Here is a 14,912-nt window from a genome sequence, read left to right on the forward strand (position 1 = left end):
CTCTCTTTCTCTCTTTCTCTCTTTCTCTCTTTCTCTCTTTCTCTCTTTCTCTCTTTCTCTCTTTCTTTCTCTCTTCCTCTCTTTCTCTCTTCCTTTCTCTCTCTCTCTCTCTCTCTCTCCCCCTCTCTCTCTCTCTCTCTCCCTCCCTCCCTCCCTCCCTTTCCTTCTGTCTTGGAGCCAATACTTACTGTATTGGCTCCAAGGCAGAAGAGTGGTAAGGGTAGGCAATGGGGATCAAGTGACTTGCCCAGGGTCACACATAGTCTTTCTTTTAATGAGTAAAAAGTTCCAAATTAATATTTCCTCACATTTCTATTATATTGATTCTACAGTATAATTGTTTTTTTGCTGTGTTCTCTATGTAGATTCCTTCTAACTGACCTAATAATGATAAAATTCATTCCTTTATGATTTCTCGTTCGTGTTTACCTTTTTGTTTGAATGTCAGTTTTTCCACTTAGCTCTGGTCTTTTCATCAGGAATACTAAATTCCTTCTATTTCATTAAATATTCTTTTTTTCCCTCTCAAGAATTATACTCAGTTTTTTCTGGGAAGTTTGATTTTGGTTGTAATCCTTACTCCTTTGCTTTTTGGAATATATTCCAAGCCTTCTGCTCCTTTCTTGTGGTAAATGTTGTATGATTCTGACTAGCTCTATAGTGTTTGAATGTTTTCTCATTGCTAACAATACTTCTTGACCTGTGACCTCTGGAATTTGGCTATAATGTTCCTGGTAATTTTCCTTTTGGGATCTTTTTCTGGAGGTTATCAGTGGATTCTTTCAAATTCAGTTTTTCCCTCTTGTTCTAAGATGTCTGGGTAGTTTTCCATTATAATTTCTTGAAATAGGATATGTAGATTCTTTTCATCATGGTTTTTCTTTTAAAAAAAAAATTCTTACCTTCAGTCTTCGAATCAGTCCTGAATATCTCTTCCAAGGCAGAAGAGTGGTAAAGTTAATTGACTTGCTCTGGTCACACAGTTAAGAAGTGTCTGAGGCTAGATTTGAACCCTGGACCTCCTCTCTCCAGGCTTGGTGTTCTATTCATTGAACCACTTGACAGTCCCCCAATAATTATAAAATTATCTCTCCTCAATGTGTTTTCCAAGTCAGTTGTTTTCTAATGAGATACTTTAATTTTTTTTTCATTCTTTTAACTTCGTTTTATTGTTTCTTGATTTCTTAGCTTGACCGATTCTAATTTTTAAGAAATTTGAAAGACTTGAAAACTATTTAATGGAATAACCAATTATATTCTAGAGAACTAATGATGAAGCATGCCACCTGCTTCTTGACAAAATATAAAAATATGAGTCTAAGGGATGGGCTAAGACAAAGTTGATAAGATATATATTTTTCAGACACAGCCAGTGTGGGAATTTCTTTGCTTAACTATGTATATTTTTTACCAGGAATTTTCTCATTTTCCCCACCTGGGGAGAGGGAAGAATGTCAGGATGGAGAGGGATGGGAATAAGGATAGTGTAATCAAAAAAAGAAAAAGGGGAAAGAAAGAAAATTGAGAGGTGTTTTTTTAATGTAGAGAAGAGAATAGAAAAGTCAGAAAGAAGTATAGACAAGCAGGACAACTTTGCAAGCTATAGGTTGAATTTATATATTTAAAAAGGAAAACAAGTTGTATATAAAAGAGCTGTAGTTTCATTATATATTCTGTTCCATTCTATGTATGGACATGCCTATGTTATTTGTTCTTTGCTAATGTCAGAAGAAAAAAAAAATTTTAACCCTCACCTTCTGCCTTAGAATTAATATTGTTCCCAGAAGAAATTTTTAAAAGAAACAAATGGGGGCAGCTAGGTGGCTCAATGGATAGAGAGCCTTGCCTAGAGACTGGAGGTCCTGGGTTCAGATGTGGCCTCAGATACAATTTAGGAGGTCTGAAAGAGGTCTGTGACATAGCTAGGGCACTGGCTGGGAACACAGGACTATGCAGCAGCAGCACAACCTTTCTGACCTTTTTGTTCTCTGCATTTAAAAAAATCTAAAACCCTCAGTGACCTCTTCTTTTCTTTATTTTCCTTTTTCTGAATACACTATCTCTATTACTATCACTCCCATCCTCTGACATTCCTTTTTCTCCCCATTGGGGGAAAAAAAAAGAAAAGAGAATTCATGGTAACAAATATACATAATGGGGCAGCTAGATATCTCAGTGAATAAAGCCAGGCCTAGAGATGGGAGGGCCTAGGTTCAAATGTGGCCTCAGATACCTCCTAGCTGTGTGACCCTGGACAAGTCACTCAACCTCCATTGTCTAGCCCTTACCACTCTTCTGTTTTGGAACTGATACTTAGTATTGATTTTAAGACAGAAAGTAAAGGTTTAAAATAAACCAACCCCCCCACCCCCACACAAATATACAAAGTTAAGCACTAAAATTCCTACATTGGCTGTGTCTGAAAACGTGTCTTTTTGACTTCATCTTAGTCTATCCCTTAGATTTGTATTATTGCATTTTTTCAAGAAATGGGTAGCATGCTTCATTGTCAGTTCTCTCAAATATAGTTGGTTATTCCATTAAATAAGTTCTCAAGTTTTTCAAAATTATTTTTCTTTGTAATGTTGTTATTTTATTACTGATTATTCTGGTTTTACTCAGTTCATTTTGTATCAGTTCATAGAGATCCTTCCAGGTTTTTTTGAAACTGCATTTTATTATTTCTTAGCAATGCAATAAAATTGTATTATATCAATAAGAGCCATTTTTTATAACAGATTAAAAAAGAAAGGAAAAAAGTAAAACCAGCTAGTATAATGACTACAATATTCCATATCTCTGGTCTCCTACCTCTTTAGTGGTGGGAGAAAAATGCATTTTACCATCTGTTCTCTAGGACCAAGTCCATAATTAGGCTTCAAAGTCATAATTAAAATAGCATTCAGTTTCTTTTTGTATTCCCATTTACATGATTATATTTTGTATATTATTTTCTTGATTTTACTTATTTTATTTTGTATCACTTAGTAAAAAGCATTCCACGCTTTTATGAATTCCTATTTCTTGTTTTTATGGCATAATATAATCTATTGCTTTTATTTTGTCATTTCCCAAATGTCAGGAACTTGACTTTTCCCCAATTCTTTGCTATCAAAGGTGCAAAGATGTTGGCTAAAAAATACTTCATTTATTTATTTATTTATTTACTCATTTACACACACACACACACACACACACACACACACACACACACACACTTATTTATTTATTTATTTGTTTATTCAGTGTATATTTATTTATATCACACACGCAAACATATTTATATATTTGTGTGCCCCGTGTACATATATTTATTTATATATTTATGTATCACATGTATGTGTGTATATATATATACATGCATACACACACTTAAATTACTTACATACATACACACACACATTTATTTATTTATTTACTTATTCATTAGCTCATTTATTTATTTATTTATTTATTTTTTGGGGCTTCTTTGAGGATACTTGCCTGGCAGTGAATTCTTTGTGTCAAAGGGATATTTTGGTCTCGTTGGCATAATTCTAAAGAGAATTTTCAAATTGGTTAGGCCAATATCCAGCTCCACCAGTACTGTATATGTGTACTTTTCTTCCCACAGCTTCTCCACATTGACTGTTCCCATCTTTTGTTGTCTCTGACAGTTTGTTGAATGTGAGATGAAACCTCAGAGTTATTGATTTTTCTTACTGTTAGTTATTTGGAATAGTCTTTCATGTAGTTAATGGTTTGTAATGCTTTTGATAACCATTTTTTCATATCCATTGTTTTGCCATTGGGGATTATTTTATATTGTTTGCATTAATTCTCTATACTTCTTTGGTATCAAACCTTTGATTTATTTGATGCAAAGGTTTTTTCCCTCCAATTTGACATTTGCTTTTCTTATCCTCGTTGCACTGATTTCATTCATGCAAAAGCTTCCCAATTTCATTAAATTAAAATAGTCTATTTCATCTTTAGTTAAGAGCCTGTATCCTTTGTTTAAAATTGTCCCCAGCCATAGTTGAGGGAAGGTATCTGATTTCATTTTCTTCTAATTTTTTGAGGTGTTAGCTTTTATATCAATGTCTTATATTCATTTTGAATTTCTTGGTGTAAGATGTTGGTCTAAACGTAATTCCTGCTCAACTGTTTCCTTGCTTTCTTTTCAGAAAGGTTGTTTTTACCCAACTATCTTATGTTCTCGATTTATCAAACATTTGGGTTATTGAGTTTAGATGTTTCTGATTCTAGCTTATGTTTGTACCATTATCTATTTTTCAACTAGTATCAGAAAGTTTTGATGATTACTGCTTTATTATATGATATCTGGAAGTATTAATCCCCTTAATTCCTTTTTTCCCTCATTATTTCTCTTGAAATTCTAGCTCCTTTGCTTCTTCAAATGACTTTATTTTTTTGTCTAGCACTCTAAAATATTTGCTCGGTAACTTGATTGGTATAGCATCCATAATTTTTATCATTTAAAAAATATACATATCTTTTTTCATAATATATAATCATCTTTACATTCATGCTGCCAAACAATGAGAAGTGAATATTCTTCAAACGATACCATTATTTCTCTTGAGTGTTTTATAATTGTGTTTATATAAATTACAAGTCTATCTCCAATAAGATTTTCCTTTAATTTTTTTTTTTTGTTGTTGGTAGAGAGCAGCCACAACACTTGATGACAAGATTGAAAAAGTCCGAAAAAAACGGAAGAATGAGGTGAGAAAGAAGGGCAGTGTGATCTTTTCATAGTTAAGTCCCTCATTTGCTATTTACCCAGAGTCCCAGAATTTCCCTTTAATGTTTTTAAGTGTAGTAGTTTTTGTGAGTGGGTTGGGACAAAGAAAGTGCTTCTTATATGTTTATTACTAGTTATTTAGAATCCACTAATATGAGTAATAAGACAGTAGACCTGCATACTTATTTTCATTAGACCTCATATTTTCCTTTGAATAAAAGCTTTGATTTTTCTCAGGAAAAAGAAGCCAGATCTGGGAAAACAGTAGATGAGAAGGAAGGAAATGAAGGTTCTGAGAAGGAAAACCAAGTTGATTCTGAGGAAGAAGATGAAGAAGAGGCAAAAGAAGAAGACTCAGAAACAGAGTATTCATCAGCTGATGAAAACATCCTTACTAAAGCAGGTAGATGTTATGTTGCACTGTCTTGCAAAATGAATAGAAAAGAGGTCTGTTTCATATGGAACTTTCTTTCCTGGTCCTCTCCCTGATGTGTTAAGATGTTTTCTTTTTGGATCCTGATTTCTGCCCTGACTCCAGTGCTTTTCCTGGAACCTTGTTCCTTCCCTATCATTAATCCCTGTCTAGCTGGTTTATGCATCCAGCTATGAGAAGTTTTTTGTGTGTGACAGATTCAGTTTGTATAAGAAGTCCTTGAATTCTATAACAAGCCTTGGTATGCAGGGAAAAATAGCAAATGGAACCTATCCCACATAATCATCATCATCATTGTCTTCCTTTTGTAGATACACTGAAAGTGAAGAAAACAAAGAAACAGAAGAAAGAAGAAAAGGTGATCATGGCTTTGGGAAATCCTGTTGCTCTAAATTCTAGAAGACTTTGAGGATGAAGGGGTTATCTGGTGGTTGGATAAATCTTTATTCTCATGTAAATAAGATTTCTTTTACTGATTTCTAACTTCAGGTAGTCTTCTGTTTTTTTCCCGTAGGAAACAGGATTTTTTGAAGATGCCTCTCAGTATGATGAAAATCTCACGTTCCAGGATATGAATCTGTCTCGACCTCTCTTGAAGGTATAAGGCTATTTTGCTTGCCATAGGCATGATTAGAAGGATTTGCTTTGGGTTGGGCATAAATATTTGTTTTTGGCAATATGTAGTTCATAGGAATAGGAATATTCATTCTCCTGTATCCAATTTTTTTATGTCTAATCAGGCCATCACGACTATGGGTTTTAAACAACCTACTCCTATCCAGAAGGCCTGCATACCTGTGGGGCTATTAGGGAAGGACATCTGTGCTTGTGCAGCCACTGGGACAGGTAAAAGATTTGGGACAAAAGTAGGTTGAGAGATATTGGTAGTATGAAAATTGGAATTCTTATTTTACATGGGTGATCTGGTTAATAAGTTTATACTTATTTTAAATGGTTACCATCATTATTGATTTTAAGCATAAAATCATAAGTACACAACATTCATTTGAATGTGGGGCATATTTCTACATGATATCCCTTTGAAAGGAAAAAAGGCATTGAAATATTTATATAAAAATTTAAAAACATGTTTTTGAATATGGCTATTTTATTTTAACCATAACTATTTTTACTCCTAGTTGTCCTCATTTAAAAAATAAAGAAAGTATAATAGTAAATACAATATACTACCGCACAGGATTGTTGTGGAGATTAAGTGAAATGAAATTACAAAAGAACTTGTAAAGTGTTTGGCAAATTGTAAAGTACTATGTAAACGTTAGTCTATTATCATATTACATCTATGTTTTGTACAAGTCAAGTTTGGGAGCTATGTGCCATCTTTATTTGTAGTTCAGTTCTTAGATTATTAGCACTTTACTCATTATCTATTCCATTCTCTCCCTTAATTGCATCCAGATATGTTCTAGTAGTGCTAAACTAAGAAGGCCATTTAATTCATAATATAAGGGGTATATATGAGACAGAAAGTAGGTTTCTAACACTATTTTAGGGCCAAATACTAATTATCTTAGTTGTTAGGTTTTTTTTTTTATTTTCTAGGTCTTTCCTTTTTCATTATTGTGAGCTATAAAGAGAGTTGATGCCCTTTCCTTTTTTCAGGAAATACTCTCTGTGTCAGATGCAGACCAGCATAGACTCTGAGTAAGACTATTCCACTATTGAACCCCTTCTTTAATTCCTGTGATTTTTTTTTCTTTTCAGGTAAAACAGCTGCTTTTGCACTTCCTGTCTTAGAGCGTCTTATTTACAAACCCCGACAGGCTCCCATAACCCGTGTACTTGTGCTGGTTCCCACTCGAGAACTGGGTATTCAGGTGCACTCTGTCACCAAGCAGCTGGCTCAGTTCAGCACTGTCACCACCTGCCTTGCAGTGGGTAAGTTGTCCACTAAAAACATATTAAAATCACTCTGAAATTCTGTAGTACTTCTATGTATTTGTTAGTGGAACCAACCCCCCCCCACCTCCGCCCCGAAGATGTGATTTCTTTTTTCTAAAGAAATTCTAATTCCTTTTATTCTTATACTTTTGTCACCACCATTAAAGAAAGAATGCAATTTACTATTGCTACATGGCATCCTTTCCCAAGGTTTGGACTTCTTAAACTTCACCCTACCTCAGACTCCCAAGTACCACTATAGTTACTATCTATGTTCCAGCTTTATTATTCTAGAAATGTTACCTTAGTTGTGTTACATTTTGTCCTGACTAGTTGATAACCAGGATGAATTAAGGGTGAGAGATCAGGTCTTCTGCCAATGATGAACTGTGCTATTGATTGTCTTCTGCTTACTGTAGTAATGAGAAGTATTTATTTATGAGCTTTCCCTTGAACATCTTAGATGCTCTGCTTCTCAGATATTATTTCTTATAGAGGGTCATGACATCATTTGGGCTCTTCTTCCTTAGGTGGCTTGGATGTGAAGTCTCAGGAGGCAGCTCTTCGAGCTGGGCCAGATATCCTCATCGCTACACCTGGCAGGCTCATTGATCATCTCCACAATTGCCCTTCTTTCCATTTGAGTAGCATTGAAGTACTCATCTTGGATGAGGCTGATAGGTAAGTAGGATTCTTGGGGTTCTATTGATTTTGGGATCCTAAGAATCTGATAGCAATAGCCTTAGCTCAGTATTCTCCCTAGTTTCCAGGGTATAGTGCCCACTTTTTAAGAAATATATAATTTTATTTCCATTTCGATTAGCAAGTATAGATATTAAAATATATGAACTAGAACATATGCAGAGAGAAAAAGCAAGTATCCAGATGTGGAACCCAACAAAAATAAGAGGGTATAATGATTGTACATGTTGTCTGAACCTTGAATTATTAACTGTTAACTCAACCTTGAGAAGTATGTAGATTGTTGTTAATAGAGTAGCACCATATCATGTTTGTGTCTCTAATTCTTATTTTTTAAAATCACTTTTTATGCATATTAGGCTGATTTTTTGATGTTACTGTTTCCTTTATGAGGTAGCATGGCATTAATGGGATTAACAGCCATCTTCAGAGTTAGGAGACACATACCAGTTATGACTAAGGGCAAGTCATTTAATTACTTAGTACCCCAGGCAAATATACCAATGAAGTCTCAGGTCTGACTAACTCCTTGAACAACACCCCCTTATTCCCCCCATCAAACTAACTTATTACTTCTGGTTCTGTTTTTTTTTCTTGCTTTACATTAATTTCCATAACTTATCCCATATTCCTTGAATTTTTCATATGATATAGTAATATTCCATTATTTTTTATATGCCCTGATTTGTTTGGCTTTTCAACAGTGATTTGAAACTGATTTTGTTTCCAGTCTCTTGGTGTTATAAATAACAGTGCTAGGATTATTTTTGTATAGATAAGTGGGTTTTTTCCTCCTGTCATCCTTCTTGGGGTATAGTTCCAACTGAATATGTACGCTTTTGCAACTTTACTTCCAGGCTGCTTTCTAGATAACTATTTTTAAAGAAGAATATTTAGGCATGACCATTTAAAAAGCTATGTGTATTCTCTCCCTTTTCAGACTAATACACTTGTGAACTAGCCAAGATGCATATAAAATGCTTTATTACCCTCTTAAAAACTGTATGTATTTGTGAGTTGTTAATATACTTCCACCTTCTTCTCTAATTAAATTAATTAGGCCACCATTCTAACTCTTGATCTATCTATTACCCCTATTTCAAATCATATTTCTTAAACAGTATCTTTCCTTCTCTGTCATCAGTGGTTACCACCATTTCCTAGCCAAATATTGGTAAAGGAAATTGAATAAGCCCAACATGTCAGAATACCTGGTCATAACACCCTTTTTAGAAAAGAGTCAGTTGGGGAGGTTATTGATATTTGTATCTTGTCCTTTGGATGTTATTTAAATATTTGTATTTTAGATATTTGTGTTTGAGTCTTCCTCTGCTCCAGTTTTCCTCTTAAATCTTGGGGTTTTAATTCTTAAGAGTGGAAACCCAACCTATACCTGTTGTCTCATGCTACTCCTCTTTTCCCAGGATGCTAGATGAATATTTTGAGGAACAGATGAAAGAAATCATTCAGATGTGTTCCCATCACCGCCAGACCATGCTCTTCTCAGCCACAATGACAGATGAGGTGGGCCTCTCCAGTTCATCTCAGCATGTGTAAACTCAGGTTGGCATGCTGAAGTATCTGGTTCCACGTTTGAGGGAAGTAGAATTGTCTCGAGGATATTTCCTCTTATTTTGTAAATGAGTTTGCATTTTTTTTTAAATGCCTGGTAGGTGAAAGACCTGGCCTCAGTCTCATTGAAGAATCCTGTCCGGATCTTTGTGAATAGCAATACAGACGTTGCTCCATTCTTGAGGCAGGAATTCATTCGAATCCGACCTAATCGAGAAGGAGACCGTGAAGCCATTGTGTCAGGTGAGATGTGAGAAGTTGAGTGAAAGATGTAGAGGAGGGATTCCTTCTTTTTTTTTTTTTTTTTTTTTTTGAGCTTGGGGAGGTAAATGATACTGGGTCTGTCTCTCATTCATGACTTTTCTCTTTCCCTCAGCTCTTTTGACACGAACTTTCACAGATCATGTGATGCTATTTACCCAGACCAAGAAGCAGGCTCATCGTATGCACATCCTTCTAGGGCTTATGGGGCTGCAGGTTGGGGAGCTGCATGGGAATCTCTCTCAAACACAGCGTCTAGAAGCCTTAAGGTAAAGATATGGAATATCTTAGGGAAAGGATCTAGGACCTTCACTAAATTTACATAACCTTCTTGAGGGGGAATTGGAGAAAGGCAGACTTTCTCGTTAAGATGTAAAGTCCCAGTATCAGAATTAGAAACAAAAATCAAAAGTCTTCCGACTTTATGGATTCCATGTTCAACATTTCCTGAGTCACTCTGTATGATCCTTTTCTATTTTTCTTCCTTTTCAAGGCGCTTCAAGGATGAACAGATTGATATCTTGGTGGCCACAGATGTGGCAGCCCGAGGACTGGACATTGAAGGTGTCAAAACAGTGAGACAACTAATTTCTTTTCACATATTCATGAATGAACTTTCATTACTTCTTGGTAGCCCTATTTTTTTTTGTTTTTCAATCCCCCTCAGTTATAAGGCTGATTTTGACTCTATTATACTCAATTTCTTCCTTCCAGGTCATCAATTTTACAATGCCTAACACTATCAAGCATTATGTGCACCGGGTGGGACGAACAGCTCGTGCTGGCAGGGCTGGACGCTCTGTCTCCCTGGTGGGAGAGGAAGAACGTAAGATGTTAAAGGAGATTGTAAAGTCAGCCAAAGCACCTGTTAAGGCCAGGATACTTCCTCAAGGTAGGTGCTCTGGATATCTTATCTTTTTATTTTTTAATTAAAATTTTTTTTGGCCATTGTTATCTGACATTTCATGATTCAGATCACCCCTTCCTCCCAGCAATAATTTAATAACATAGGTTAGACTAGTGTGGCCGTGCAATACATATTTCTGGATATCTTTTCATCATCCAGCTCTCTGGATGAAAATAGGAAACTTGACTGTTGCTGCAAAAAATTGGTTGCATTTTTCTCTGGTTTTTGTAATTGTCAACAAAGTTGTGGCAGATAGAAGTCGAACTTCTCTCTGTACATTGTATACCTATTTCTGAGAATAAAAACTATATCTCCCATTTATTATTCTGATTCAGATGAGGGAGGCTTGGACCCATCTTTTTCTTTCTTTTTTTTTAAACCCTTACCTTCTGTCTTAGAATCAATACTGGGTATTGGTTCCAAAGCAGAAGTGTGGTAAGGGCTAGGCAATGGGGGTTAAGTGACTTGTCTAGTGTCACACAGCTAGGAAGAGTCTGAGACCAGATTTGAACCCTGACTTGGATTTCTATCCACTGAGCCACTGACCTAGGAGGGAGGGGCATCTTTTTTTTTTTTTTAAACCCTTACCTTCTGTCTTAGAATCAATACTGGGTATTGGTTCCAAAGCAGAAAAGTGATAAGGGCTAGGCAATGGGGGTTAAGTGACTTGTCTAGTGTCACACAGCTAGGAAGAGTCTTGAGTTCAGATTTGAACCCAGGACCTCCCATCTCTGGGCTCTCAGTCCACTGAGCTACCCAGTTGTCCCCCCCCCCCCCCTCTTTTTCTTTAAATCCCTTTTTGGCTTTCCTTCTTCATTTAAATTTACTCAAGTGGATCTGTGAGTTCATCATTGTGGATAATCCTTCACTGATATGATATAGATCACAAACTACCCGTGTCTTCTCATTCTGTGTGTCTTTGACTTTAATATAGGTCTTTTTATTTTAAGAATGTTATAGATACCTGTGTACCATTCAGGTGGTTTGTCTGTATTCCTTACTCTTATAATATGAAGGGCCTGGTTCTTTTTTCTAGTTATATCTTTAATAGTGCTTTTTGTCTCACTTCTGTGCATTATTGTTGGCCATTTTGTAGCCTTTTTAGTCCTAATCTGTTTGTTGCTCTTTTGGTTACATGTAAATTTTGTTCTTACTCCACTTAGATGTAATCCTAAAATTCCGAGACAAGATTGAGAAGATGGAGAAAGATGTGTATGCAGTCTTGAGACTAGAGGCTGAGGAGAAGGAGATGCAGCACTCTGAAGCCCAGGTAAGAGCACCAGGAGGAAATGGCTCTTTTACTTTGATAGGCAACCTTTTTTTAATTAGGTAAATTTTTTTTTCCTTTTTAAAATTTTTATTATCATGCAAAACACACTTCCATATTGGTCTTCGTTGTACGAACACACCCATACATAACTAAAATTCCATATGACCAAAAAATACACTGATGTGAAAGACCACTTCCAATAGTTCTTTTCTCTGGAGGAGGATAGCATTCACTGTTATAAATCTTTCAGGATTGTCCCAGATTATTGCATTTCTTAGAGTAGCCAAGTTTTCACGGATAATCATTATATAATATAGGCAACCTATTTTTATTGGTTCTGTTTTGGTCTTCCATCTGGTAAGTTTGATATCTGTATTGGAATCTTATTCCCTTATTTCCAGTATCATTTTTTCAAATCAGAAACTGTCTCAGGTGATAAAACTCTTCACTATTGGTATTTTGTGGAATAATGGATGTACTAAAAGATTTTTTTTTAAATTGGTGGCCAGTTGGCTCACCAGTCTTGGGCAGTTGTGCTTGGTGCTTCACATTTGTCTATCTCACAGATAAATACAGCCAAACGACTCCTAGAGAAAGGGAATGAAGAGCCTGAGCGGACTTGGTTCCAGAGTAAAGAGGAGAGGAAGAAGGAAAAAAGTGAGTCATGTGATGAGGCTCTGCTGTGCTTAGTCATTCCATAGGAGAGAATAAAAATCTGGAAATGATTATAAGTGTCTTTCTCCTCGAAGCAGTGCTTTTATACTTTATGACTGCTGATTAACTTTGTTAGGCATTTCATTACTTAGGAAATGTGTCTTCTTCCTTTCCTTAGTTGCAAAGGCCCTACAAGAGTTTGATTTGGCTTTGAGGGGAAAAAAGAAGAGAAAGAAGTTTTTGAAGGACTCCAAGAAAAAGGGGGAAATGACAGTGAGTTTGGGGTCCAGAGGGAAGTCCTGAGGAGCTGGGTGGACTCTTATTGTTCAGAACCTTACATTCCATTCTCTCCAGCCAGAAGAAAGGTCTCAGTTTGAGATCCTAAAGTCACAGATGTTTGCTGAGCGACTGGCTAAGAGAAATCGTAGGGCCAAGAGGGCTCGAGCCATGCCTGAGGAGGAGCCAGCCTCAGTCCCAGGTAGGCAAAGATTGTAATCTCAGACCTTGGTGGGTGTTACTGCAGTCTATGAAGGGGTGATATGATGGGGTAAGAGTGATTACTTATTTCTTGGAATGTTGCTAATAGGAGTCTCCGAAGATCATCCCACATTAATTTTTTTTCTAGTCCTTGATAAATCAGACAGGAAGATTGTCTAATGCCTAACTGTGATGCTACCACATCAATTAGGAACCTGAATGAAGAACATTGAAGTTTGCCTCAAGGTACTAGGCTTGGATTTGTAACCGAGTTTTTCTTTTTATAGGCAAGAAGCAAAAGAAGATGAAGAAATCTGTGTTTGATGAGGAACTTACCAACACTAGCAAGAAAGCTTTGAAACAATATAGAGCTGGGTAGGATTTTCATTCATCTAAAGTTACTTTTACCATGAATGCTTAGTTTATGTGTACTGCTTTTACAATTAAAAGAGATTACATTTCGAGGGGCAGCTAGGTGGCTCAATGGATTGAGAGCCAGGACCTGAGATGAGAGGTCCTGGGTTAAAATCTGGCCTGACACTAGCTGTGTGACTGGGCAAGTCATTTAACCCCCATTGCCTAACCATTACTGTTCTTCCTTGGAACCAATATACAGTATTGATTCTAAGATGGAGGGCTTAAAAAAATAGTACATTTAATTAAAATGTGGAGTGGCTAGCTGCATGTAGATCCCCAAATTTACTTACTTTTGTGGTCAGGTATTTCGAGTCAGCTTTGTATTCCCTCCAGGCATACGTGAGCAGCTTGTTGGAATTCTGATCCTTCCTATAATGCTGACACATTTGGAAAACTCTTTTTTCCTCATGTAACAGTTTGCAGTAGACAAAAGTTTAGAACTTTAAGACTAATCTCTAAACTACATGTCTCTACTCTGATTATTTAACAGTGAGAAATTTTCTCTCTAGCTCCACTACATAGACAAACTACGGAGAGGTTACCTGGATGGAGTTACCCTTTATGACATATGTTCTCTTTCTCTGGTCAAAAAGTGGAAGTTGCTCTGTTGGGTACTGGGAACTGTTATGGGGGATAAGAAATTGTCCTTGATCTTAACATCCTGCATGATTGCTATGTTGGTCACAGTCCTACCTTTGAAGAACGGAAACAGATGGGATTACTCCACCCCAGGAAAGGAGGAAACTTCAAATCTAAATCCAGGTAAAAGTTGTCTACTTGCTGATTTAAAAAGATCCTGACCCCTCTTCATGTAAGTAGAATATAATCCTAGTTCTGATTCTTTCAACAGGTATAAGAGGAGGAAGTAACAATTGTTGCCTGAAGAAATTCTCAAGACTTTACCTTTAAGGACTTTCCCCTGGGCAAGTGTAGTTCTGTTGTTTCTGGGCAGCCAGGTTGGTCATTGGAATCGAGTCAGGAATTCATCTTTGTGAATTCAAATCTGGCCTCACACTTCCTAGCTGTATGATCCTAGGCTTAACTGAATCCAAGTTTCCTCATCTGTAAAATAAGCTGGAGAAGGAAATGGCAAACTACTCCATGTTCTTGCCAAGAAAATCTCATAGGGATCACTTAAACACCAAAAAAATTTCACTGTTCTGATTGTAAAATTTTTTTAAAAGTTCCATTAAAACAGTCTGAGTAGTTTGCATTCATTTTAAAATAACTCTTTTTCTGGGCATCTTTACTAGTTTTGTTGCTCTCAGATAGAAACATTCTTAATATACTCTTTATTCAGGGCATCAGTTTAACTGAAACAATGTAATTGCGTTTCTTTTGTAAGGATGGGGAATGTCGTGGTAGTAATTAATCTATAAGGAGGTGAAGTTTAAGAAGACAAATTCTTGCCTTCTCAGGCATGTTGTTTTTATTTTGTTCTCGGGGATGTATTTTGTTTTATGTGATCAAGGTTGTGGACATATTAAGTTAGCTTTATAAAGGGAAGGAGAACCAAAGGGATCTTTGACATCCCCAGGGAAGCATGGGGTGCTGGTTATATGTTGACGAT

General features: G+C 36.3%; 1 protein-coding gene across 1 annotated transcript in view; it reads left to right on the forward strand.

Moving 5' to 3' along the window:
• Window positions 1–14,400, forward strand: part of DDX27 (DEAD-box helicase 27) — a 17,015-nt gene extending 2,615 nt beyond the window's left edge. The window contains exons 3-21 of the mRNA XM_044663820.1: window positions 4,669–4,728; window positions 4,985–5,150; window positions 5,492–5,538; window positions 5,695–5,778; window positions 5,921–6,026; window positions 6,906–7,079; window positions 7,613–7,763; window positions 9,209–9,308; window positions 9,458–9,599; window positions 9,733–9,886; window positions 10,111–10,192; window positions 10,332–10,509; window positions 11,688–11,794; window positions 12,361–12,451; window positions 12,627–12,721; window positions 12,803–12,926; window positions 13,213–13,300; window positions 14,030–14,104; window positions 14,193–14,400. Of these exons, the coding sequence (XP_044519755.1) occupies window positions 4,669–4,728; window positions 4,985–5,150; window positions 5,492–5,538; window positions 5,695–5,778; window positions 5,921–6,026; window positions 6,906–7,079; window positions 7,613–7,763; window positions 9,209–9,308; window positions 9,458–9,599; window positions 9,733–9,886; window positions 10,111–10,192; window positions 10,332–10,509; window positions 11,688–11,794; window positions 12,361–12,451; window positions 12,627–12,721; window positions 12,803–12,926; window positions 13,213–13,300; window positions 14,030–14,104; window positions 14,193–14,211 (2,043 nt within the window). The 3' untranslated portion in view covers window positions 14,212–14,400. The remainder of the gene's footprint in view (window positions 1–4,668; window positions 4,729–4,984; window positions 5,151–5,491; window positions 5,539–5,694; window positions 5,779–5,920; window positions 6,027–6,905; window positions 7,080–7,612; window positions 7,764–9,208; window positions 9,309–9,457; window positions 9,600–9,732; window positions 9,887–10,110; window positions 10,193–10,331; window positions 10,510–11,687; window positions 11,795–12,360; window positions 12,452–12,626; window positions 12,722–12,802; window positions 12,927–13,212; window positions 13,301–14,029; window positions 14,105–14,192) is intronic.
• Window positions 14,401–14,912: the final 512 nt, after the last annotated feature.

Source organism: Gracilinanus agilis, chromosome 2 (genome assembly GCF_016433145.1).
Source record: "Gracilinanus agilis isolate LMUSP501 chromosome 2, AgileGrace, whole genome shotgun sequence".
In the NCBI taxonomy this organism is placed as follows: Eukaryota; Metazoa; Chordata; class Mammalia; order Didelphimorphia; family Didelphidae; genus Gracilinanus; species Gracilinanus agilis.